The sequence below is a fragment of the Tauraco erythrolophus genome, chromosome 12 (genome assembly GCF_009769465.1).
Source record: "Tauraco erythrolophus isolate bTauEry1 chromosome 12, bTauEry1.pri, whole genome shotgun sequence".
Lineage (NCBI taxonomy): Eukaryota > Metazoa > Chordata > Aves > Musophagiformes > Musophagidae > Tauraco > Tauraco erythrolophus.
Window position 1 is genome coordinate 18,536,572 of NC_141476.1, and position 23,203 is coordinate 18,559,774.

At 46.0% G+C, this 23,203-nt stretch overlaps 1 protein-coding gene across 1 annotated transcript; it reads right to left on the reverse strand.

The window, feature by feature from the left end:
• Positions 1-15,036: 15,036 nt before the first annotated feature.
• Positions 15,037-21,910, reverse strand: C12H3orf18 (chromosome 12 C3orf18 homolog). The gene is made up of 4 exons (XM_009986552.2): positions 21,533-21,910; positions 20,108-20,133; positions 18,329-18,458; positions 15,037-16,502 (listed from the first exon to the last, which is right to left on the reverse strand). Exons 1-4 carry the CDS (start codon positions 21,764-21,766, stop codon positions 16,422-16,424), a joined length of 471 nt encoding a protein of 156 aa, XP_009984854.1. The 5' UTR covers positions 21,767-21,910; the 3' UTR covers positions 15,037-16,421.
• Positions 21,911-23,203: the final 1,293 nt, after the last annotated feature.

The following is a 23,203-nucleotide window of genomic DNA, read 5'->3' on the forward strand; positions in this document are numbered from 1 at the left end:
AGGCACTAAGTAGAGTTTGGGGACAGGGAGCAGGCTGACTGGCAAGCCTGCTGATACAAAAGTTGCAGTAGATAAACTGGTGCTCAGGATTCAAGCAAAACTCCAAGTCTGGGTAACTTCTTTTGTCCTATAGGAAATAGCGAGCCCCATGCAGGACTGGAGGCTGAGTGCTCTGAAACGGGGTCAGGCCATCTCTCCAAACAGTGCCTATTCGGCCAGTGATGAGGAACAAACTCTTGAGGGGCAGCTCCAGAGCCAAATTCACCTCTTAAAGAGTTTGTGCCCTGATACTTGCTCTCTCAAGCATCCTGATATAAGGCTTTATTTGCTCTGGATTTGAGTTCCAGGTTTAGCTTTGGTATCTGATGATATAGGAGCTCCAACTGAAACTTTACGCTTGAACGGGGTGTTTATAACTCACCACCACCACTTTGTCTCCCACCTCTGTCCTCCTCAGGCAAAGGAAGCCTACGAAGAGGTGAGTTCAGAGAGCTGAAGACACTGTCACTTCAAGTGAAACTGGCCAATAAGGGGGGAAGGTAGATGCAGGCACCTGGAGTGATTGGTTCCTTTGACCAAAAGCCTCAGAAAGCTGAGGAATGGGCCATGTAAGAGAACGGTTCATTAGTGTTTATAAGACATGGTTATGCTTCTAAATGCCTAGTGTGTCCCAGGCTCTTCTAGCTGATAAAAACAACAGCAAGCTGTTGTGCCTCATTCTCTCTCACCATTTCAGCCTTACAGGTAGAGGAGAATCTGTAACAAGATTGGGGGAAAAAAAAGAAGATAGAAGTTTTCCTTCCCAGTCCATGGGAAAATAGCCTGTTAGATTATCATCTGGAAACTGTGGAAAGTGTCAACATGAGCAACGAGAGGCTGGTGAACCCTGGCACATCTACGCTGACCGAGGGCCTGAAGAGAAAGAGGGGAAGACCAAAGAAGCAGCTACAGGTGAGGGCACGTCGTCTAAGAGGCTGCCTGAGGATACTATGGCGTTAGCCTGATAGGATTTGCAGGCAGCCTTGGGAAGTGGCTCGTCAATAGAGAGCAAGGGAAGCTGAGGTGTTCCGTGGTAAATACTATTGCTATTCAGGAAAGCAGTAGCATGTGCATCCTGGGGCATGTCAGCCACTGGCTTCAGAGGTGCCTCTAATGTGGCAGGCTGTGAGTGGTCAGGCCAGGAAACAGCATGAGAGGAGCTAGCCAGATCTCTGTTCTGGAGACTTTCAGGTGTCACCACCCTCTGTTTCTGCACCAGTAGTTAGAGCAGAGAACGCCAAGGCCTCTTCTCTCCCCATTCCAGGCACTACAGTCAGAGTCCTGGGAGCTTATTGATTTCCTCAACCCAAAGGATAAACGGGGTAGGGGTATTGCTGGGCATCTTCTAATGCACTTCACAGCTGGAAAAGCAGAGACAACCAGGTATTTAGTGTATTTAGTGGTCAGAGGGCTGTTATTGGTGTTAGACATTCTGAGACACATTAGAATGAGAAGCTGTTAAGTTGTTCAAGGTATCATCCTGCTTAGATGATTTTATCCTTTTATCCCAGGAGGAGGCTGTGGGACCATTGCCAGTGAAGAAACCACGAGGAAGACCAAAAGGAAGCAAGAAAGTGACTACTATATCTGGACAAATGGTAAAAGTAAATGGCCTGTATTCTTTTACAGGAGAGAGAGAGAAGCTGGCTGTTCCTTCTTGAAGCATTGCCAGAAGGACAAGCAGAGAAGTTTCTCTTAGCTTAAAGATAGACAGTGAAAGTTGCTTCTAATTCAGCTCAGCTTTAATTGCTACTGTGGGACAAACCAGCTATTGTGCTCTTAGTCCTGATTCACCTCCCAGCCTTCCTGTGTTGCCACGGCCTGTTCAACAGCTTCCTTCTAGCGTTTCTCCTCCACCGTTGCCAAATAATCACAACCAGCGTAGTATGGCAGGTGTTTCCGTCTCAACTGTCTTCTATTTCCAGCTTTCACCTTTTCTGCTACATGTTTCTCAATAACTTTATACTGAGGTCACCTTGGCCAGATTCAGTGTATTAGTCACAGTACCCAGCAAATATGAGAGCTGAAAATATTTTTTTTTCCAATTTCTTTACAATGAAGGTAGAACCTTCTGCTGGGAAAAGGCCGAGAGGGAGGCCCCGCAAGTGGGTGAGTACAGTGTTTAGTCCTTTTGCTCCTCTCCAGTCCTGGGGGATTTTCAGTTGTGTTCGTGCTTCTCAGGCTCTTTATCTGCAACAACATTCTTTCAGCCTAGGTGGCCTGGAAATCTAACATGTTAGGGAAGCTCTGGCTGCCTTTCCAGTCACCCCTAAGAGTCAGCTCCTGAAGAATTCTGAGAGCCCAGGAGAGCTGCTGTACATATTTCAAGATATCTTAGTCTTCCACAGTACTTTCCCAGGCTTGGAACGTCAGAGCAGAGATTCCATCCTTTCTTGGGCAGAGGGTTTATCTTCCTAGGAGTCTTGAAAGACTAAAGTGATTGCTTAGCATGTCAGTTTGTGTCAAAAGAAGAAACTTAAAATTAAGCAAAAAGAGAAATTTGGTGAATGATGAAGCTTTGAATCCTGCCAGCAGGAGGCTCTTTTATGCAGCAAACAAAAGATTAGTAAGAATCAGTAGTTAGAAGATGAAGATAGAACATTTCAGGCATGAAAAAAAAGATGAAAGCTTTTAATCAGTAAGGGTATTCAATCCTATGAGCAATTAATGTCATGTTATATATCATTAGGAGTGATTAAAAAAACAAAACAAAAACCAACAAACAACCCACAACCACAAACCATTATTTGATGTGTATCTGTTACTATGAAAAATTCTAGACCAAACCCAAGCTGTACACTTGCTGCAGGAATCCATAGGTTTGTTCTACAGCTGTGGTGCCGCAGGATTGCTTAGAATGGGAAGAGATACTGTCTGGTTCAGCAGAAATAGAGGGATAGCACAGTCCGTGAGGGTTCCACAGGAGGTTTGGCAGGAAATATTCACCAGGGAGGGAGTACCAGGATGTGGAAGAGATTAGAAGACTTTTCTGACATGACAGTGACCTTGGCATACAAATATTTCTTGGATAGTGATGGAGGAAAACTGTCCGCAAACCTAGTGCAGAACTGAATCTCCGAGACAAAAGATCTACTCCATAAACCTGTCCGATTGCTGTTTCTTCTTTGAAAACCAGATGAGAAGGTCACAGTCTAGTTCAGCACATAACTTTTGCTAAAAGCCCAGTGCTTTTTCTAAGGTCATTTATATGATGTTATTTAAAATACACTGTGTAAGGAAATCTGGTATGTTACTAGGACTTAAAGCATCCAGCTCTGCAAATAAGGATCCTTAAGCTCTATGGAAAAGCACTGGAGGCAGAAATGTCTGTGTCTTAGAGACAAAAACATCTTACCCAGTCAGTTCTGCTGGTGTCATTCGTGGGCTGACAAATCTCAAAGAGAAGCAGGAGGACCCAGAAGGACATAAATAAAGGACAGTGTTCTCCCTTTCATTGCAGGGTGGCATAGCCAGGTGGTTGTGAAATGACAAAGTGCATTTGGAGGAAAAAGAAACATCTCAGGGCTGCAAAGCAGAAAAAGAAAAAAAGATATTTTTTTTTTGAGGTTGCCTGGTTTTTAGACAGAGGAAGAAATGAGATGAAGGAATAAATAAAAAGCAGCAGCAAATTAGGAGAGAAGATGCTCTTTTATGAATTAGATGCAAGAAAGCAAGAAAAATTACTTGAACACCTCTAGCTCAGAGAAATACATACTAGAGCCATGCACATTGGAGAGATGTCAGGAAAGAATAAGAAGGCACAGCCAGTCATATGGTCTTGAGTCCCTTTCAAGGACAGAGTGGGTCAGAAAGAGCTCAGTTTCGGTGGGGAGGATGTTATTTTCCTGCCCAAAGACTCTATAAACAGGGATCCAGAGATTGCTCCCTGAAGCAGATGAGGAGCACAATCCTGTTCAAGCAGAGTGTCTGGGACAAAAAGGACTGTGAGAAGAGAGGCATTGTTACCTGCTGATAAAGAACAGAGCTGAACGTTGCTGAGCTGGACTGAAAATGCCAGGGTGATAGAGCTAATTGAGATGCAGCATCAACCTGAACTGGGGCTGGGGACAGGGAGAGACCTGTACATCCAGAAAACATACCTCTGACTCCCCAGGTAATGTGGATCAAAGATCATGTTGTGAAAATGGAGTGAAAGATAGTACAGGTGTTCCCTGCAGGGTTGTGGTTGCAGGGTTCTCCCTGCTCTGAGAGTTTGTCCTGGATGAGAGGGTTTCTCACTCCTTCATGGAAGGGCTGGGTGCTGGCAGTGTGCTCTTCAGATGTGGTTGAGACTTTGATATGTTACAAATTTCTTTGCAACGGAATTTCAGATAGACCCTGGAGGCAAACAGATGGAAGTTTTGGGGGGCTCAGAAGATGACTGTTAGAAGTTACTCTGAAGTTTCAACCCAGCTAAAAGCAATAGCTAGGAGAGGAGTATTTGTGCTAAAAAGAAGCACTGAGAACGGGGCAATGTCACACATACTCTCACCAGGTGAAAGTAGGGCTGGAGACTGGCATCCAGGTGGTTGCATGAGGGCTAGCAGACAATCCGAGCGGTGTGACAGTCCATCCTTGGGAGCAGAGAAAGGCCGGGCTTTGCAAGCAGCTTTGAAGCAGCCTGCGTATTGCTGAATTCGAGATGGGGTGAGAGGGATGTTCAGCAGCAGGTGCAATTTGACCTGGCCATCTGCATGAGGGGAGGCAGAGATGGGGAAGGAGGCCTTGGCTACCACCCTGTCTTGGACAATGGTACAAATGGATGTCTTCTGTGTGTGTAGCCATGAACTACAGTGGGTAAGTGCAAATACAGAGGTCAAAGGACTCCAGAGAAGCTGGCAGGCAGTTTCTGGCACTAGTTTGTGTTCTTCACCTAATCTGAAATAGGCAAGTTTAACCCTCAGGAGTGCTACAGTGCTGTTCTGCTCCCTGCCTGGTGAGGGAAAGAGCAGGCAATGAAATTCGGTGGGAGGAATAGATGCAGTCCCAGCTTCTGCTGTTGCCATGATGCAGTCTGAACCAGGGAGAGAAGCCTTGGCTGTGAAACTCTTGTTACTGTAGGGTTTGGGAAAGGCAAAAAAAAAAAAAAAGTGAAGTACTTATTATATAAAGCTGAGGATCCTATGCAGAAGTCTGAGAGGGGGTTTCAGGGCAAGGGACAGTTTATAAAACACCTGCTGATAGGGCTGTCTTGTGGTTAAACTGACAGTAAACTGACAGTAATAGTGACAGAGGAGATGGCTTCAGCCCTACTTTGTAGCTGTTCTGTGTGCCTGGCACGGCTGCAGAGAGGGAACCTCTCCTTCCCCCCTGGGGACAGGCTCCTGCAGTGACAAAGGAAATGGGGGCAGCCAGGCATTGAGAACATGCTCTGCAACATCGTGTGGGGCACAGACATCCACATGTGTGCTGTCAAAAGCTAACATCTGAAATAAAGCTAGCTAGAAAAGTTTTCCTGTCTTAAGTTCTCTTTTTGTTGGTAGAAGTGCAATTAAAAAAAATATCTTTCCATGAAAATACTTATTTTTCGGTAATGATAATCTAATTAAAACATTTCCTTACAAGTTCAGTTGGCACTTTATTCTTCCTTGAGACCTTTATGCCACAAGAAGCAGCAAGACAAGAGTTTGGCACATCCTGATAGCTCCCAGCATCTACTACTAGTGGTATTGAATGTCTGATATCCCTCAGCTGTGTGTGTACCTATGCTCTTTTTATTTTTTTGGAATCATAGAATAATTTAAGCTGGAAGGGCCCATTGGAGATCCTTTAGTTTAAACCACTGCTTAAAGCAGGTCTAATTGGATCAGGATGCTCAGGGATTTGCCCAGTCTATAAATGCCTATAGCATGCTAGAAATAATTTATAGCCATCTCATCTGTAACAAGCTGCAAATGAGGTTGGAAAAGACTCTTCCAGCCATTCTCTTCTGTAACAGATTGTAGTAGCTGCAGTTTTAGGGTTAGGCTTGGGGTTTTGTGGTTAAATTAATTGAGTTGTGTGCCAGAGCTGTAAGACAGGGTGTTTGTTACTGTAAACAATAAGCTGCATAGTAATTTTTTTTTTTTTAAAAAATCTTTGCTACATGCCAATTTATTGAAGTTTAAAACTTTTTATACACTGGTTCATTTTTCTTTTTAATGTTTCAGAAATGTGTCATTCTAACTTTGATTAGTGAAGTATTCTGATGTTTCAATTCATAATTAATTTGTTTTAACAGCTGAAGAGTTTTTTGGGAGTAAAACCAAAGCAGAAGAAAAAGAACAGCCATTTGGTTTTTAATTTTCAATGGACAAAATGTTCAGGACAAGAAAGTATCCTGAAATATAGAAAGTGTACTCAGGATGAAAAAACCTCCACAACTGCATAATGGGGAGATTTTTTGAAAGTGTGGGGCTGTGTGTCTCGTAAGACTGGTAATATGGGGTCTTATTATGGATTCTGACAACCATTCAGAGACACTTATGAATGTGTGTGGACACCACATGTGCTGGCACTTTCTCCCGCAAGAAGTGGTGGCAAACGGACATGGTTTCAGGGCTTCACAGGCTTATTTAAATAACATCGATCAAAGGCTTTTTGCTTTCCATCTGCTTTGTGTATTTGCAATTTTGACTCTTGATAGCTAATTTTATGTGGGGGTTTTGTTTGGTGTTTTTCTTCATAGCCTCAACTAGTGGTCCAAGAAGGAGTGTCTCAGGAAGGAAATCCTCAGGGAAGCAGTGACTTGAATTTGAACTCGGCGCCAGCCACACAAGGTTTGACATTAGATAATCATAATTACATGAGACTAAACTGTGCAGCCAGCACAGTTCCTGGCAAATATGCATGTACCCTCAAAGCTCTAGCACTGGCTGCAGTCGTTCTGGTAAACCTTACAAACAGAATTTTGAAAGCTTCCAGGCACCTGTTACAACAGGAAGGATAGCACATTCCTTCCATCTAATACAGTTGTGAATAGTTCAGCAGAAGTGGAGGCAGAAAAGAGGGATGGGAAGAGAATCTATACCTTTGTCTTTCCCAGATGTCATGTATCTGAGGTTCTGCTCACTGTTACAGGCACGGCTCAGTGAAGTTATCTGGCTGTGTTATGTAGAAAGTGAAAATAGTCTGTCATGAATGTCTGTCTTTAGCTGTCAAAAAATATCAGTTGAAGATCCCTTGACATTTGGGACATCCTAGTATTCTGGATTAACTCCAGCATGCCTCCGTGATAGTCTTGCTCTCTCCCTCCTGACTAGCACGCTAAGGCAGCGCTCTCTGTTAGTGGCCGGCACGCTAGCAGAGATGCGAGTGCATCAGCAGCACAGAGAGTGACGACACCGGCCGGTTTCTATGTGGGGCTGCAAAGCTGTCTGAGCTGCTCTGAGATGAGATGCCAGATAACTGTTATCACTGTTGTAGGAACATACAGATGCACCACCCAGAGCCTCACTACAACCCTGGTAAAGCACAAATCCAGGTCCAGCCTGTACCAGTCAGGGCTATTTCTGAGGTAGATGCCAGGAAAACTTGCGTGCAGCTGAGTCCTTCAGTGAGCATCGCAGGAAGCTATTCATTAAGTGTTTTCCCTTGAGTGGGAGGGGGAAGGGAGCCAGCAGCCCAGGAGAAGGCAGATGTTGCCTTGTTTTGCCATGTGGTCAGCACAGCCTCTCCCTCATCCCGCTGCCGTTAGCGCTGTTGAGCGTGGCGTGCGAAGAGAGCTAACTGATGCTGGGCAGCCAAACCCACCCTCAGGTTCTTAGAAAGTCCCTGGAAATGCCACACGATATAACGCCGGAGTAGTTAACCTCAGTTGCTCGATTCAGTTTCCTCTCGGGCTCCTGCTCCCGTATCACTTCCTGCCACCGAGTTGTGTGATGACATCAGCAGAGCCGCAGGCTCACGGATGATGAGCTCACCTCCGGCCCAGTCACTGCTTTTTTTGTAGTACTCTTGAGCATTGCCCAAAACCGCAGGTGATGTGGGTACTCTCTTCTTCCTTTCAGTTTGAGTGGGACCGAGGGCAGTGACAGGAGGAATATGTTTCCCTCCTGTCGCAACGCGGTAGAACCAGATGTGACAGGATAAGCGGATGCTGCGGTTGGCGGGAGGCAGCAGAGCAGCACACGATACTGCAGCCCAGACCGCCGTGTCTGCGCACGGAGCGCCGGGGATGGAGCGGGGAGTTTTGCTGCTGGGGAAGGTGTGCACTTCTGTAGGGAAAAACCAGCCGGTTGAAAACCAGTGGGGATGAGCGTGTGCGGTATGAAACCTGGCAACCTCTGGAAAATTTCACAGCAGCTGTTATTTGCTCAGGAGCTTGAGATGGGGTGGTAATCCTGTCTTAGAAACTTCTGACTAAAAAGGGAAAGGGGAAACTTACTCTTCTGACTTACTGGAAACTACAGATCCTGTGGCTTGTCCTGTGGCTTGTTTGCAAGCGAGATGCAGCTTTAGCAGCTTTCAGACAGGTAGTTTCTGGATGAATGCTATCTATGGGTTGGGTTTAACTTAGACATTATCTGCCTGCAAGCTTTTGCGCTACTTGTGCAGGAGGCCACTGCTCTGAGATTTGTTAGCAGGCGTCTGCAATCGTATAATAATCATCGGCTATAGGCACAGACAGAGTTTTTGGTCATTGTGGGGTTTGTTGGTTTGCTTTTTCCTTTTAGGTGAGGGGTTTTGAGCTGCCATGCTAGAGGGAGGGCTTGGGAGGATATGTGTGCTTGCTCATCCAGTCATCCCAGCTCTGAGTGGGAAAGAGATCTGCCCTGGGCTTCATGTCTGCAACATTAAGAGAGAATTGCTGAAATAAACAATGACTGACTCCCTGCTTTTCAGTCAGTCTGTCATAGGGAGAATCAAGAAATAGGAAGAGCCAAACTAGAAATATGCAAAACTTGCAAGCCTGCCATGGGGCAGAGTGCTGCTTTAAAGCTAGTTGATGTTTTTCCATGGCCTTTGTAGGTGAGGATTCAGCTCTGATTTTCCCAAGGCACTGGTGACTCTAGGTTACCCAGGAGCAGGCAGGGGTTTGTTAAGGGTTCAGGCTTTACTGTGTTGCTACCTGCAGATGCTGCCGGTCACAACTCAATTGTTGAAGTTTTCTGTTTGTCTGGGCCAAGATGCACTTGCCTTCTCTTCCATGAGTACCGCTTGTGGATGAAGTGGATTTCATAGCTGCTTCCTAAGCCGCAGAAGCAGCCTTGGTTTGTTTTGTTAACTTTGCTTTACCAGTGGAGTATAGGTATGAGAAAGAAACAGTTTGCTTAATGGAAAAATTTCCAAGACCCAGTCCAAAGCCAGAAGCAGCCTTGGGATCTTGCTTCTTCTTGCTTACCTTTCCTTCCCTGTATTCTCAGTACATTGAGAGATGGAGCAGCTGCAGACTCCTTTGTCTCACTTTGTTCCCTTTGCTGCCCCAGTGGTCACCCTGGCTTTCCTTAAACCAAGGGGTTAGCTGCAGATCAGAGCACACCTGTGTAGTCAAAAACCTTCCCTGCTCAGACAGTTTTCAGACCTGTGCATCTACTTTCCTGATGTTTATGACATAGGGTAAGGGACTTCCAGGACTTTTTGTCTGATAAGGGTCTTGGGTTGCAGTTGTAAGTACATATAACTGCTCACAGCAGAGGTTGGTGATGTGTGTTTGCATAGCAGAAGCCACAAAATTTCACACACACTGTAACTTCTGGGCTCTCAATAGCCTCATGCTGAGGCCTGCTGCCAGGGAAGCCATTTGTGTCAGGCTTTAGCCTGGAGCAGGTACAAGAGCAAAGGGAATGCTGTTGTGAAGACCTTTGGTTGGTTGGGAATGGATCCTTGCTGCCTTTTAACCTCGCAGTGACTCTGTAATGGGGCATTTGGGCAGCCAGGCTCCTGGACCCAGAGCTCTAACCCTCTCTCCCATGATCTTTCCCTTCAGGCATCACTGGAAAAGATGGTTCCAGGCCCAGCAAAACTACTGGTCTTAGGAGATCTCAGAGTAACATCCCTGCCACAGCTCAGTAGTATGTCACCTGTTCATGTCTTGCTGAAGCCTCAGGACTGGAAAGCAAACAGGATTTTTCATGTCATATTTCAAGTTCTTCCTTTGTGATAATTTTGGCCAAGCTTTCTCTCCTGTTCTCTGCTAGCTTACCCCAAACATCCAAACAGGGACTTAGGGGAAGACATGGCAAATGCCTTGTTGGGGAGATGCCTGTCACAGTTTGTAGTATATCTTTTGTGAGGATATTAAACTTTCTTAAAAATACTTGGATAACACAGTGCCTTCCCCTGCCACGGACACCAGTAGTTCAACAGAAAGATAGTGCTGGCGCAGTAATGCAGATACAGTGAAGGAAATCTGTTTACACAGCCAACTGCTGACCTTGTATGTCATACCAGCTCTGGTAGATTGATGGTGCAGTCCCAAGAGTTAAGTTTTGCTCAATGAATGAGCATCTGAATGACAGTCTTTGGGTCCTTTCTTTACTAATCAGAAAGAAAAACCTTCACAGTTTCCAGCTTACCTAATGCTGTTCCTCCAGTGGTCAGTAACCTGGATGCCTTAGAGGAAAGTGTGCACCCCCATGTCTTGGGGATTGATTCTGAAATTTTTATCCTACCGTTATCAGCTCAGGCCCATCTCCTGTAAGTAGCTCTTGGCCTGGTGGCTCTCCCTCTGAATTCAACAGCAATTCTGAGTGCACAGTGTTTACAAGCTTAGTCACAGCCACTGGATTTCATCCCTTCAGAGGAGTGTCTATAAAGAACCAGGTACAGAAAGGTTGCTTCCTTGCAGAGCCTCAAGATTAAATCTAAGTTGTATCTTCAGTCCATAATGTGCGTATGTGGGGTCCTCTAGTGTTGCAGCTATGCAAATAAAAGCTTGCTGATACAGTTCAGTTTTGGGAGACAGCAGTAGTCAGTTGGTCTGAGAATGTTGCTGGCTGCTCTCAGTCTCACATTGTATGTAGATTTGTGCTTTCAGTGTCAGAGCTGATCTTGCTAAATTCTGAGGAGTTGAGGTTATTTCCAATATCCAGTTGCAAACAGTGAAATCCTGGTGATATTTTCCATCTTGTGGATGCTCTGCCTGCCTATTAAAGGGACAAAGTGGGTATTTCAGTTATCTTTGACAAGGTGTAAAATTGGCTAGCTTTACAGTGTTAAATATTTAAACAGAACATAATTGGCTTTAAATTTATGGCAGTGCATAGCAGAAATCCATGAAATGGCAGCATATATTGAGCTCATTTATTATCCTTTCATCAGAGTTCTGTTCCCTTAGCAGGTATTTATTTAACACAAGAGAACATATGCAGAATTAAGAGGAAGGGCTGATGGGAGACAGATAATAGGAAAAAAAAAAAGCTTTCTTCCGTCTAAGTAATTTTGTCCAGTCCACCCAGTTTAGTAGTGATCAGAGTCCTGTTCCTGTTAATTCTGTGTGTCATCTGGTTTGCCGTAACAGTAGTTCCTTGTGTGTGGAGTTTGGCAGTCTCAGCAGAAAACTGCCTCACAGATAGCCTCTGTGCCTCCTCTTCCACAAAGCAGAGAAATCAAGGATTAAATGGATTAGATCATGGGGACTGACCTAAATCTTGTGCTGTAGGCTGAGGCGTGCTGCCAGGTACGGGAGGAGTTTGATCCTCTTTTCCTGCTGTGTGGATAAATCCAGGTGGGACATCATGCATGCAAATCTGTAACTGTTGATGGTTACATGAGGAGATCCAACTGGTGTTCCTCTGAATTCAGGTTAGCGAGCTGCCCTTCTTCAGTGGACACACAAGTTCAGCTGCAGTTCACATCCGCATTCAATGGCCGCTCCAGTGGCAGACCAAGATATTTTACCAACTTCTTTATCTGATTTTCAGGTGAATTGGCATGTTTAGTACTCTGCTTGCAAGGCTGTACTGCCTATTTAATTAACCCCTATTACCTGAGAGTAATAGCTGGTGCAATATGAGACTGGAACTTCAGCTTCTCCTAAATGGATTAGGAATTGCATCTGTAAGAGGCTCAAGCTTTTCTTATGACATCAGTCAGACCTTTTGCAGCTGGTGGCATGGAGTAGAGATGGGACTGCCTCAGCTAGATAGTAAATCCTTCTGCTTTAGGTCAGTGATATTCCTCTGGGACATGCATACAAAGCACTTCTCTTAAAAAAAAAAAAATCTATTCTTTGCTACCTCTTAATACTCTACTGGAAAGCCACAGTAGAAAACATGTCTCCATAAAAATGTAAGTGCTCGAGGAGAACCAGCAGAATTCCACACTATTAGGAGCTACTCTGTGCGTAGTTGAAATCCCAATCCATAGCTTAAGCTTCCGTGTTTATGCAGAGACTTGGAATGAAAGTCAATGCCTATTAAAGGTGGGCAGAATTCTATCCATCTTCAGAGAGCTAGGTTCTCACCCTGCATTACTTGGATTTTCTTTTTTTTGAACAATAGACACTTTTTATTTCCCATATAGTTAGTTACCTTTTCTGTGTAGCCAAATCCTACCTCTAAGCAAATGCATTTCAAGTGTCTTTAAGCTCAGACAGTTTTGGTGTGAAAATAAAGTCAAAAATAAGAAGTTGTTACAGTCAGATCAAAACATGGGAGATGAAGGAGGTTTGTTATCTAGCAAAGTTTGGAAGATTCTCATACATGGTTTTGGTGAAGGCATGAAGAGTGTTGGCAACTTGTGAATTAGCATTGCAGTTTTTGTTTAATAAAGGAATACAATGTAGCACTTCAGGCTTCTGCTTTGCATCCTCCATGTGCAACAACCTCAGCACACACACGTGTCACCAGACAAGGTGAGTTTCTCTTTATCTGAATTGGGAGTTTGGGGGATTATAAAACAAGATTATTTGGTCCTTCAGAAGCACCCACGGATCTATGCGAAAACAAGGAATAATAACCATGAGGAATCACACAAGGAGGAAAACACAGGCCCTTAAACCCAAATGTTGGTACCTAATTCCATCCTCTTGTATATCTTATAGTACCTCATAACTGGCTTGATTGGAACACAAGCCAACTCTGCTTCATGTGTATGTGTACATCCAGCAGTCTCCACAGCTGAGTCTGTTTATACCTCACATTGTTCTGTGTGCCACACAACCATTTAGCTTTTCATACCATTCATTCTGTTCCTGTGCATAGCCTCTTCAGTTATCTACAGCTTGCCTAACTAGTCCTATATTTTGGGGCTTTGGGCCAGAAGATGAGGCAGAAAGCAAATCTGAAATGCACCAACGGTATCACCATGGAGTTGCCAATGCTGCTGCCCACAATGTTCATCCCAGTGTGGGCTGGAAAAGTCTCGCAGAAAGAGCTGCAGGTGAGCTGATGAACCCCTAGTTTGCCCAGGAATTCAGCTGGTTAAAGGATAATATGGCAGTCAGACAAATTGGAATTCGTCTTTCTGCACTCCAGATGCCCAGGATCTGCTAGGCTAGAAGTTCCTGCCTTCCCGACTTCTCCACCAAGCCTTCCTGAATGAAGAGGTCTGAGTTTCCATGCTGTGGAGCACTAAACCTTGACCCCTGCCAAGCTTGTCCTGCCAAGTTTTTCACACTTATGTCTGTCTTTGAAAGAGTAGGGGAATTCACTGCACAGAAATGACCAACAGGTACTGAAGATACAAGCCAGCAGTTTTCTGTGGAAAATGCAAATGATGACAGGGGGAAGACAATCACACTAGATTTCATGTAAATAGTTTAATTGTATTTCAATGCTTAAAACACAGAAACACTTGAATTAAATTACATCATAATGCTTCTGCTAAATTGTACATACACTTCCAAGAACTGTGAGAGGAGGTGCTATTGAACTAAAAGAACACTCCAGTACAAGCCCAGCAAATACCCATAATATTCTTTTAGTCTTATTATCTGTACTTCTTTAATCTAAGGGCAATCATCACAGGACAAAGCCTACCAGTACAGGAAGAATGGTTAAAGAGAATTCCTCTGCAGGTGTGTTTGTTATACATCTCAGCATTAACGTGGAACAAAGTGCATGTGTTTGCACCTGAGCTGGCAGACGCGCTGCTTGGCAGCTGCCTGGGCAGCACTTGGAGTTGGGTAAAGAGCACGCAGGAGGCTGTTGATTTGAGGAAATAGGTCAGCTTACACTTGCCTCTTATAGAGTTGAAAACAACAAATGAAGTTCCAATCCTAAGAGTTCTAGGGGCAGCGTTGCGATTTAGGACAGCCGTGCACCCCTGCGGCCGCTTGCATCCCTGCCCTGCTGCAAGGCATGGGAGTGTGACGGGCAGCGACGTGCCAGCTGCGGAAGGGAGAAATTCGATGTCTCTGTGGCAGCCTGCCCTCAGTGAGCACGTGGAGGAGATGGTAAGTGTGCATGTGGCGGGGGGTGATGTATTTGCTTCTCAGCTGGTCACGTAGGCATTATCTCTAGAAAGACCCACAGAGAGTGTCCAAATTCTAAAGATGTAGGCCAGATTACATTGAGTATTTGTACTCATGCACCCTTCTTCCAACAGTATCCCTGGAGTTGCAAACACCAGAAGCAACCAGCAGCCTGGAAGTGCCTCTTGCCACATCTCCTGGCTACAGAGGACGGGCTGTTTTCCACACGTGATGACACTCCTAGCCCTAATACACTCCCAGGTTTAAAAAGAAAGAGGGATACTGAAAAATTAAAGCAACTTCACCCGGTAAAACTGCCACACAGGAAGCTGTGTCAGTGAAGGAGAGAGGGCTGGTATGGAACTGTGCACTGCAGGGGTCAGTGGCACATGCACAGGAAAGAGTCTGAATTTAATGAATACAGAAAAAAAAAAAACCTCAGGGGAAGAAAAAAAAAATTGGGAGAACAAAAACTAACTGGCAGGTCTAAACTTGCAACAAAGCATATGATACTTGAATTACCACTCAGAGAAACATCTCCTTGCATAAAGCCTACCTTTAGATCTGAGTTCAAATTTTAGCTTGCCCTGATGCCCTTTTAACTGGTGCTGTGGATGGAATACGATCTGACAGACAGATGCACGTACTGCAAAAAAATCAGGAGGTGATCAGTGCGTGGCTGGGCACTGGTGCTTGCATGCAGGTGCTGCTGCTGGCCCTTGGACACCGTGCTGGCCTGCAGCACTCGGGGCTGGTGGCCACCAAAAGGCTCTGCGGAGGACAGCCCCTGTGCCGCATTGCAAGGTGGCCAGAGACCCCTTTGCACTTGCTCCCTCCTGTAGCCCTGAAGGACCAACAGGAGGGTGATGCTTCAGGGTTACAGAAGACTCCTGGCTTACCTGTCTAGTCCCACCTCCTGCGTTAGCAGGTAACAGGAGCAGAGGCTGACACGCAGCTCATGTTTCCTTCAGCAGGAAGAAGAGAAGGCTCTGACTGCAGGTCCTGGCAGGTAAGGAAGTATGAACCAGCTGTTCACCCACCTCTGGGGGCAGACATGGGGCTGCTGTAATGTTGAGCAAATACAAATTTTTCCTTATTTTAAAAGAAAATATTTCAAGGCTTAATCTTTTTTTTCTGGATAATACTCTGCACTGTAGAAACTTCCCTGAGCCAAAGCAGGAGGGGGATACATGGTATCAGAACCCCAGTTCTACTCGACTCCTCTCTGTGGCCTGAGCACCATTATTCCTGGCTCAGCAGCAGGCAGTCATGTAGCCAGACATTGACACCTCCTGCCTCTAGCTGTGTGAATTCCCCTCTGTCTATACAGCAGCCCTAATATGGGATATTCAGCCACTTCCTCAGTTAAGATGTAATCATCCAAATGTTCCCCATTTGATTTTTTAAAGCTAGCGAATTCCCCATGCTTCGACATCACCCTGGGCGCACGTCTATCAGCAGCCCACATCACAAGGAGGGGTATAAGCCCATGGTATGCGTTTTCCCTGATGTGCCCCAGATTACCACTCAGCTAGGGGAGTCAGCTCTCCTTGCTCACAGGGGCTTTGCCACCAGTCATCCCTCCAGGATCTGCCAACGCTGTGGTCACTGTACAGAGAGGCTCATTCATCGCTTTCCTTGGGGTCTGGTGGCACAAAGCTAATGGGGAAGCTTTCTGAAACATGCACCTCTCCTCCTTCCCTGACCCAGAGAGTGTGCACATGTGCTCTGACAATTTAATCTACAACAGAGCAGGCACTGTTCTTAAGCACGCAGCTTGGTAGATGGTATCAGTCAGCACCAGCCCAGAAACTGGAGCTCAGGACCTTTCAGTGGTAACAGACACACCAAAAAATCACCACTGCCATCACAAAGGGTTTGCTTCCCAAAGTGACAACAGTTCCCGGTGCCTGTGCCTGGTTGTGACACAAACCAACAGGGCGACCAGCTGGGCTCGATGGATCAGCCATGCTTGCGGGAACTCGCTGGTTTGTTGGCTTCGTCCTCCCTGGTCTCGGCACGATCCCAGAGCAGGGGCAGGTGTTGTTCATGCATTGATGGCATTGGCAACGTCTGTGAAGACAAGACGGCTGGGTCTCTGGAGGGCTCCTTGACTTGTCAGCAGAATCTGCATCGAAGCAGTGAAAGATGAGACCCAGCAAGTCTGCCTTTGCTGAGGTGCATGTGCTTGGGCACAGGCTGCACTGTAACTAGGCTCCACCCCGCACTCAGGGGAGGCTGGCTGACTAACTCGGCATTAAGGCTGGGACAGAAAACCACAACAGACCAGAGCGCAAGTCAGCACATCCATGCCAATTTAAAATCCCCACATCACTGGATTACTGGGTCTCACTATTTATACATACAAGGCAGCATGAAAAGACTTGGAGCCTCCAGAAGGCCTGGAAACATGCCGTAGACTGAACTTTGGCTGTTGTTTTAGACTCCCCCTCTTACTAGGTTAAGCCTTTAAACCTTGTGTGCCTTCCAAGGAAAGGTGTCTGTGCATTAGCAAGCTCTGGAGGGATCTGAGGTATCCTGCTGGCCAATCCCTGTATAAGCAAGATGTGCTTTTACTGTGCTAAGTTTAACTCTGGCCTTGTTACTTCCTCCCTTTACTACCTGAAGGGAAGTCCTCTATGTGCACTAATAAAGGGATCTGATGTTTTCCCAATATGCACTACTCGGAGGACAAGTAAGTTTGCTTTTATACAACAGTACTTCTTGCTTTCCCAAACCAGGGTATGGAGTATGTTGACTATCTTTCATATTCCAACACGCACATCTCCTCTGTGCTCTTTAGCAGGTTGGGAAGCATGTCTCAAGATAAATATTTTATAATTACAGTTGTATTTATTATCTCGTCTTTCCCTTTCTGCCCACACCAAACTTGCTACAGATTATCTGAAGGTGTAAAGCGTGTAGAAACTGAGGACTGTCTGGGAGAATACCTGTTCCTGGAACTGGAAAAGCAAGGGAAGACATGGGCAACACAGAACAGCTGGAGAAGAATTCAAGAAAGGATAGATGTCTACTCTACGAGGAAGCTGCATCACTGGCAAAAAGACGTACCTGTTCCAGCCATCACTGCTGGCTCTGTCTTTCAGAAAGGTTTTTTGCGTGTGGTGGTGGCAAAGGAAACAGAGAACACTGTGAAACTGGCTGCAAATGATGGCAAGAAGCCCTTCTTCCCCACACCTCCTACTTGTTGGTACACCAGGGAAGGTGAACTGGCCAAGCTATCAAGCTCTTTCCTAACTCACAAATGTAGTAAGTCAGTGGTCTCTGAGGTCCTTATCATTTCTCAGCATGCCATGTGCCTTTGAACACTCACAAGTGGTCAAAGCAAAGGTGCTCCCCTTCTCCCTAATTTCAAACTCGCCTCCCTTTTCTCTTTCTGAGCCATGCCTGCTCTGTGCCCAGCAAGGTTGGCATGGAGGTGCTGACAAGATCAGATGTGCCATGCCACAACAACGTGCAGGATTTCTGCCTGTGTTCTTAAGGGCTTGCAGCACAGTTAACTGTTACGATTACAGGCTTTCCCTCAGCAAGGCCTTGCTCCACACTTGTGTCCTTAGGCAAAGCAGGCATACCTTTTCAGGGCCAGGGCAAGGGAGCCTCAGTGCCTCCCCTCTCCCAGAAAACTGCATTCATCCTATTGCTCCCTTTCAGTGCTCTGGGTGATAAACTCTAGTAAACTCACCCTTAATTACTGAAATTGCCCTTTTTTGTCTCTGAGTACAGCCAGCACTTTACCTCCCCAGGCTCTTCTGCCTGACTTCAGTCCATCCTAAGCACTCCAAAATGCTCAAGCCCCCTATCTCCAGACATGGGGGAAGCCCTCCTGAGGCCCTACATGGTTTCCTCACCCTACAAAAACTCCTTGACTCTGTAACAAAAGCAGTGCAAGTGCCAGTGGTCGTGCTAACAGACTGGCTGGCCCCTGCTGCCTACCTTGCTCTGTGATGCCTGGGAAGATGCTGCATCTCGCCCATGTTCCAGCAGCTCCTGCTCTAGTTCATCCTGTTCCTCGGTGGGATCAAAGTTATACATGGGCATGAGCTGGTGCCGTAGCTTCTCCAACCTGCCCGTGGGAGAGAAAGGAAAGGGGTGATTGAAAAACTTAATAAGTAGAAGGACAAGTGCTCAGGCTGCCTTCCCCACCCCACTGCTGAGGCCTTCTGCAGGCTATTTCTCCTGCTGCACAGGGATTCAGCTCTTGTCACTTGCTGGATAAGGGTCATGTCATGTCCTGCAGGGATGAGGACAAGAACCTACTATGCACAGCTAGCAGGAGTGGAAGATACCCAGAGTGCTGTTACAGGGATTAATTGCCATCACTAATCTATGTTGGCAGGCATTATGCACAGTGGAATCAGTCACAGATTTAAGTTCCTGCAGACCTTAAGAGATCAAGCTGTGTGTAGTGGGACATAAGAGAGGGTGGAACATACTGGTTAGGCATTTTGCAACTTCTCCCTCTGTTCCTCTGCCCACAACAGCCAGTCCTGCCATGTTCCACTACGCCTGCCAGCAGAAGTCCACTTTTAGCTCCAGTCACCTAAGAGTAGTATTTCAACTCTGGGGTTGAAGTGCATAAAAATAAATAGAAAATACTAAACAATAGAATATAGGAAAGAGGTTATCAGAGACTGCTGCCTGTGGACAGACTGTTCTTTGTATCAGCAGATCTCTTGTATCATTGCTCCAAGTGACAGAGCTATAAAGTATTACCCCAAGGGATCTCCCTAAATACTGGGCAACTCAATGATGGAGGATGGATGGGTGGGAATGCTCCTGTGAGAACACTGAGCCCTGCCTTAGGCTGTAGCTGGGTTTTGGGGGTGGGGAAGCAAATCGTGTAAGCAAATACTGGCAGTGTCACCACAAATATCTATTTTGGCAAGTGTTAGTATGACACATTCCCTCCCTGCCTCTATATCAGTTTGCCAACATAACCATTATCTCCAGAAGCGCCATGTTCACAGGCCAAGCATTTGCTGCTCCTGTGGCAGTATCCAGATCTGGGCTTCAGGGTTTGGCTTGGAAATTTTACAGTGGGCAGCAGCACTTATTGAAAGTCTGTGGCCAGGCCAGGCCTGCCACAAGGAGTCAGGCAGGGAGGAGGTACAGCTAGTGGATCTTCACCAGGGTCTCTGCTGTCAGACATGGAAGAATCAAGAAGTGTGTCCCCCTGCATGCTGCTCTCCTCTCTATTTTTAGCCAGGAGCTTAACATGGAAAGAAAGACACTAAGTCTCAGACTAGAAAGCTGCATCTCTGCACTATGCTGCTGCCAGTTGGTGACTGCAGCTGAAGAAGCTGTCAGCCTTGCAAGACCAGTGTCATAGCCTGGGCTGCTGGTAAACACAGGAATCTGGGAATGGCTGAAACACGATATCCACACCTCTCATGACAGAGTTCCCAGCTTCTTTACACACTCACAACACTTTCCTCTGTTTTAGTGCATCTCAAAGATGAAGCATGAAGAGTTTGCGGGATCCCTAGCCTCCTCCTGCTCAACCATGTTTTCCTTTCCAAAGCTACAGAGGAGCCTTTCAAGCTCTGGTGTTAGAAGGTGGGCCAATGCCAGGAGTGCAGTGTCCCCACGCCTGCCTCATTCACACGCAGCTGATTCCCCATAGGCTGCGTCCCCCATCCCCTGTCTCCTTCCTAGCTCTATGTGGATTTTGAAGCACTAAGTTCTCTTCAGCTAACAACAGACATTACTTACCTCTTCCTCTTTCTGATATACAGAACCTAAAGGAGAAAGAAAATCATCGTTACAACAGTCCCAGTAATTGGGGAACAGCTGGGAAGAGAAATTTTGGGCCCAGGGCACACAGAAAGGAGGTGTAGCAAGTCTGCTATCGCTGTGCACCACAGCAGGGAGAAGGGAAAAGCAACAACCGAAAATGAAATTTCATATGCATCGGTGTAAGCTCGGTAGCACAGCAAGTCTGACACCCAGTGCCCGAGTGGCCTGTTAATAGGTGTGTTAGTAGTAGTCAGAGTATTAGATGTATTATTAGGTGTAGCTCAGCACATTTCTGGTGGCTGCAGGACAAATGTTGCAATTTAAGAGTGAAAGAAGAACCTTCCCTTTGTGCTTTTCAACTGTAGATTTCCTACAGCATAGAAGTGCTGTAACCCCCTCCCCAGTATAAAGGGAAGAAGCAAAGAGGACATGCTCAGTGACTTGCCTCGTGTCAGCCAGTAAGAGTGGCTGGGCTGGGAAGAAAGTGAGGCTTTTGGCCTCCAGAGCCTTGTTCTGAGAACTACCAACGCTGGATGTTGCTCTTGGGAACTTATGACCGTTTCCAGGATAATGTTTCCAGGTTCTCTTAGGGGCTTTGGAAAAACTCCTCCTTGGGCCTGCAATGAAATTTTGCAGTAGTCCCTTCCTGTAGGCTCCTCTGATGGTTGTATTAGTGAAGCTCTTCCTCATACGAGGAATGGGAGCTTCCCGCTACCTTCTGTTCTCTGTTGGCAGGTAAACAATCTGGTTATATATCAAAAGAAGAACTGCAGCACTTGCATTGCCTGTGTCAGGCCCAGAACTATAGTTTCTGAAAGCTTCTGCCCACAGCATTAATAGCAAGGTTAGTTATGCAGCAAATCCTCAAGGACTCTGCTGATACTCAGCAAGTAGAACCTTGGAAATGCAGTCCAGAATGAATCTAGCTGAAATGGATTCAGGCTGCTTTAATTCAGAAAGGCATGTCCACAGGGGACACTAACATAGTTTCAACAGTCTGCTTTAAAAGTTAATTTGGATGAACTTTCTTGCCCCCATGTTGACAAGGTTTAAATCAATGCAGCTGTTCCAGTTAACAAGTCAGAAGAGAATCTGATTTGTGTTCTTTTAACTGAACTATTTGCTGTTAAAAATAAATACTGATACTACAGTATCAGTATGGCTTCCTCAAGGCCTGCTGAGCACCCCGCTCAGACTAGACCCCAGGGAGACCACAGAACTACTGGAGCACTGGATAAAGGCCTTAAAAAGAAAGCGATCTCAGGAACTATCCATTCCCAGCAGTTCTGAGTGAGCCTTTAGTACAACGCAAACAAATTATTCAACCCAAATCAGTCCTAGAGCTCCTTTGCCACCCTCCACCTTCAACAGAGAGAGAAGTATTTAGCAGGGCTCTCTTACCATAGCTACAGCCAACCCAATCACAGTAATGATCCCAAAGGACAGCAGCATTGTGCTCATGCTGGGTCCAGTGCTGGCCACATCTGGGATTTTGGTGCTGTTGAAACTGGTAGTCTCAGGGCTTATGGTAGCTGTTTCTGGTACAGTCACGTCCAGAGTTGTCCCTGGTTCTGGACTGGCCGTAGTGGTGGTGCTGTGATACAAGTCATGCACAGAGGGTGAGCTGTAACTCATCCTGCCAGCTCTTGGTAGTGCCTTTTACCAAGCTGTTGTCCTCACCCGTCAGCTACACAAGCAGAGAGCTGCCCTTCATATCAAGGACCCTGATGTGAGACCTGTCCAGTAGCATCATTGCTGATGGCTTTTCTTCGTAGGAACCACTCTGGATTCTGCCTAGGAAAGAATGAGAACAAATGAACAGTGCAGAGCTCTTAGAGACGGGCACCACCTTTTCCAAAGCTTCCCAGTTCACTAGTACAATTTATACGATAGGCTCACAGATGCCCACTCAAGAAAAAAAAAGTAAGAAAAAAGATTTTTCAGGGGTACCGAGAGCACCCAAAGTCATGCCTGATTCAGTGTGAGTCAGTGATACACTCTCCCCTCACTGCTTCAGCTCTGCCTCCTTGTAGGCACTTGACAGAACTATGTGGGGACAACCTCAGAACCTCTCTGTGGCCTGCTCCAGGTTGAGCCATGTGGCCTCTATCCACCCCAGGAGAAATAGCATCTTCCTGCTTCTCTTCTGTCTCTTGCTTTTCATTTATGGAAAGTTACATGGGTCCCCTTATCAGTAGGAACACATCCCATGAAATCACACTCAGCTATGAGGCATCTATATCTTAGAATGCTTTTTAGTGAATCCAAAGTAGGACTTCCCTGTTGTGGTGGTCACTAGTGACTGGTAAGTCACTGCAGTATCCATCGCTCCCCTGGCCCTCATCCCATGCACTCTGGAAAAGCAGCTTCCTTAAAGCAATGGGTTGCTCTGGTCCCCCATCTGCTACTAAAGATGCTATTTCTCAAGTCCCTTGTGAAAGCACCCACTCGAGCTTAGTCATGCACTGCTAATTATCAGCATTAATTTTAAAATCAGTCCTATTTTGGATTGCAGTTGTGAAATTTGATAGATCTATTCATGCTGAGAACATGAAAGGCTTCAATTGTTTCATGCTTCTATTGTGCAAATGATCAGGAGTTGCAAAACACCATGGGATGATCCTATGGGAAGTATTTGCACAACTTTGTTTATAAAACCACTGTATATAACATTAGTACAGCAATTGCTTCAGTGAAAACGCAGCTGCCTCTGGACCAGAGCAGTGCTGACCCCGACAACTACTGCAGCAGTCCTCTGATAATTTCTCTGCAGTTTTGCAGACATTACATCTCCGGACTGGAATGCAGCCGGGACACAGGGGTTAATGAGCTCTGAATAGAAAAAGATGTGCCTGCAAAGAGAAACGAGCCATTGTTCTGCTCCACTCTGTTCTATTCTAGGCAAGGTTATTGCGCAGTTCCCATCACTGTGACGCCTTACTGCTGTCCGTAACTGAATTAAGCAGCGTGATTAACATCTGTCACTAACAACTGAAGCGGAGGAATCACCCCAGGCAAACAGCACGAGGCTGCCTGTGGTCAGTCAGCAGCCGGAGCAGCAAACTGGACTTG

Bases quoted from the DNA above. Each gene is read 5' to 3' on its own strand.
- C12H3orf18 (XM_009986552.2), bottom strand. From the start codon at position 21,766: ATGAGTTACAGCTCACCCTCTGTGCATGACTTGTATCACAGCACCACC. The intron at 20,134-21,532 runs GTAAGAGAGCCC...TTTCTCCTTTAG, and splicing joins TTGGGTTGGCTGTAGCTATG to GTTCTGTATATCAGAAAGAG. The intron at 18,459-20,107 runs GTAAGTAATGTC...TCCCACGGGCAG, and splicing joins TATATCAGAAAGAGGAAGAG to GTTGGAGAAGCTACGGCACC.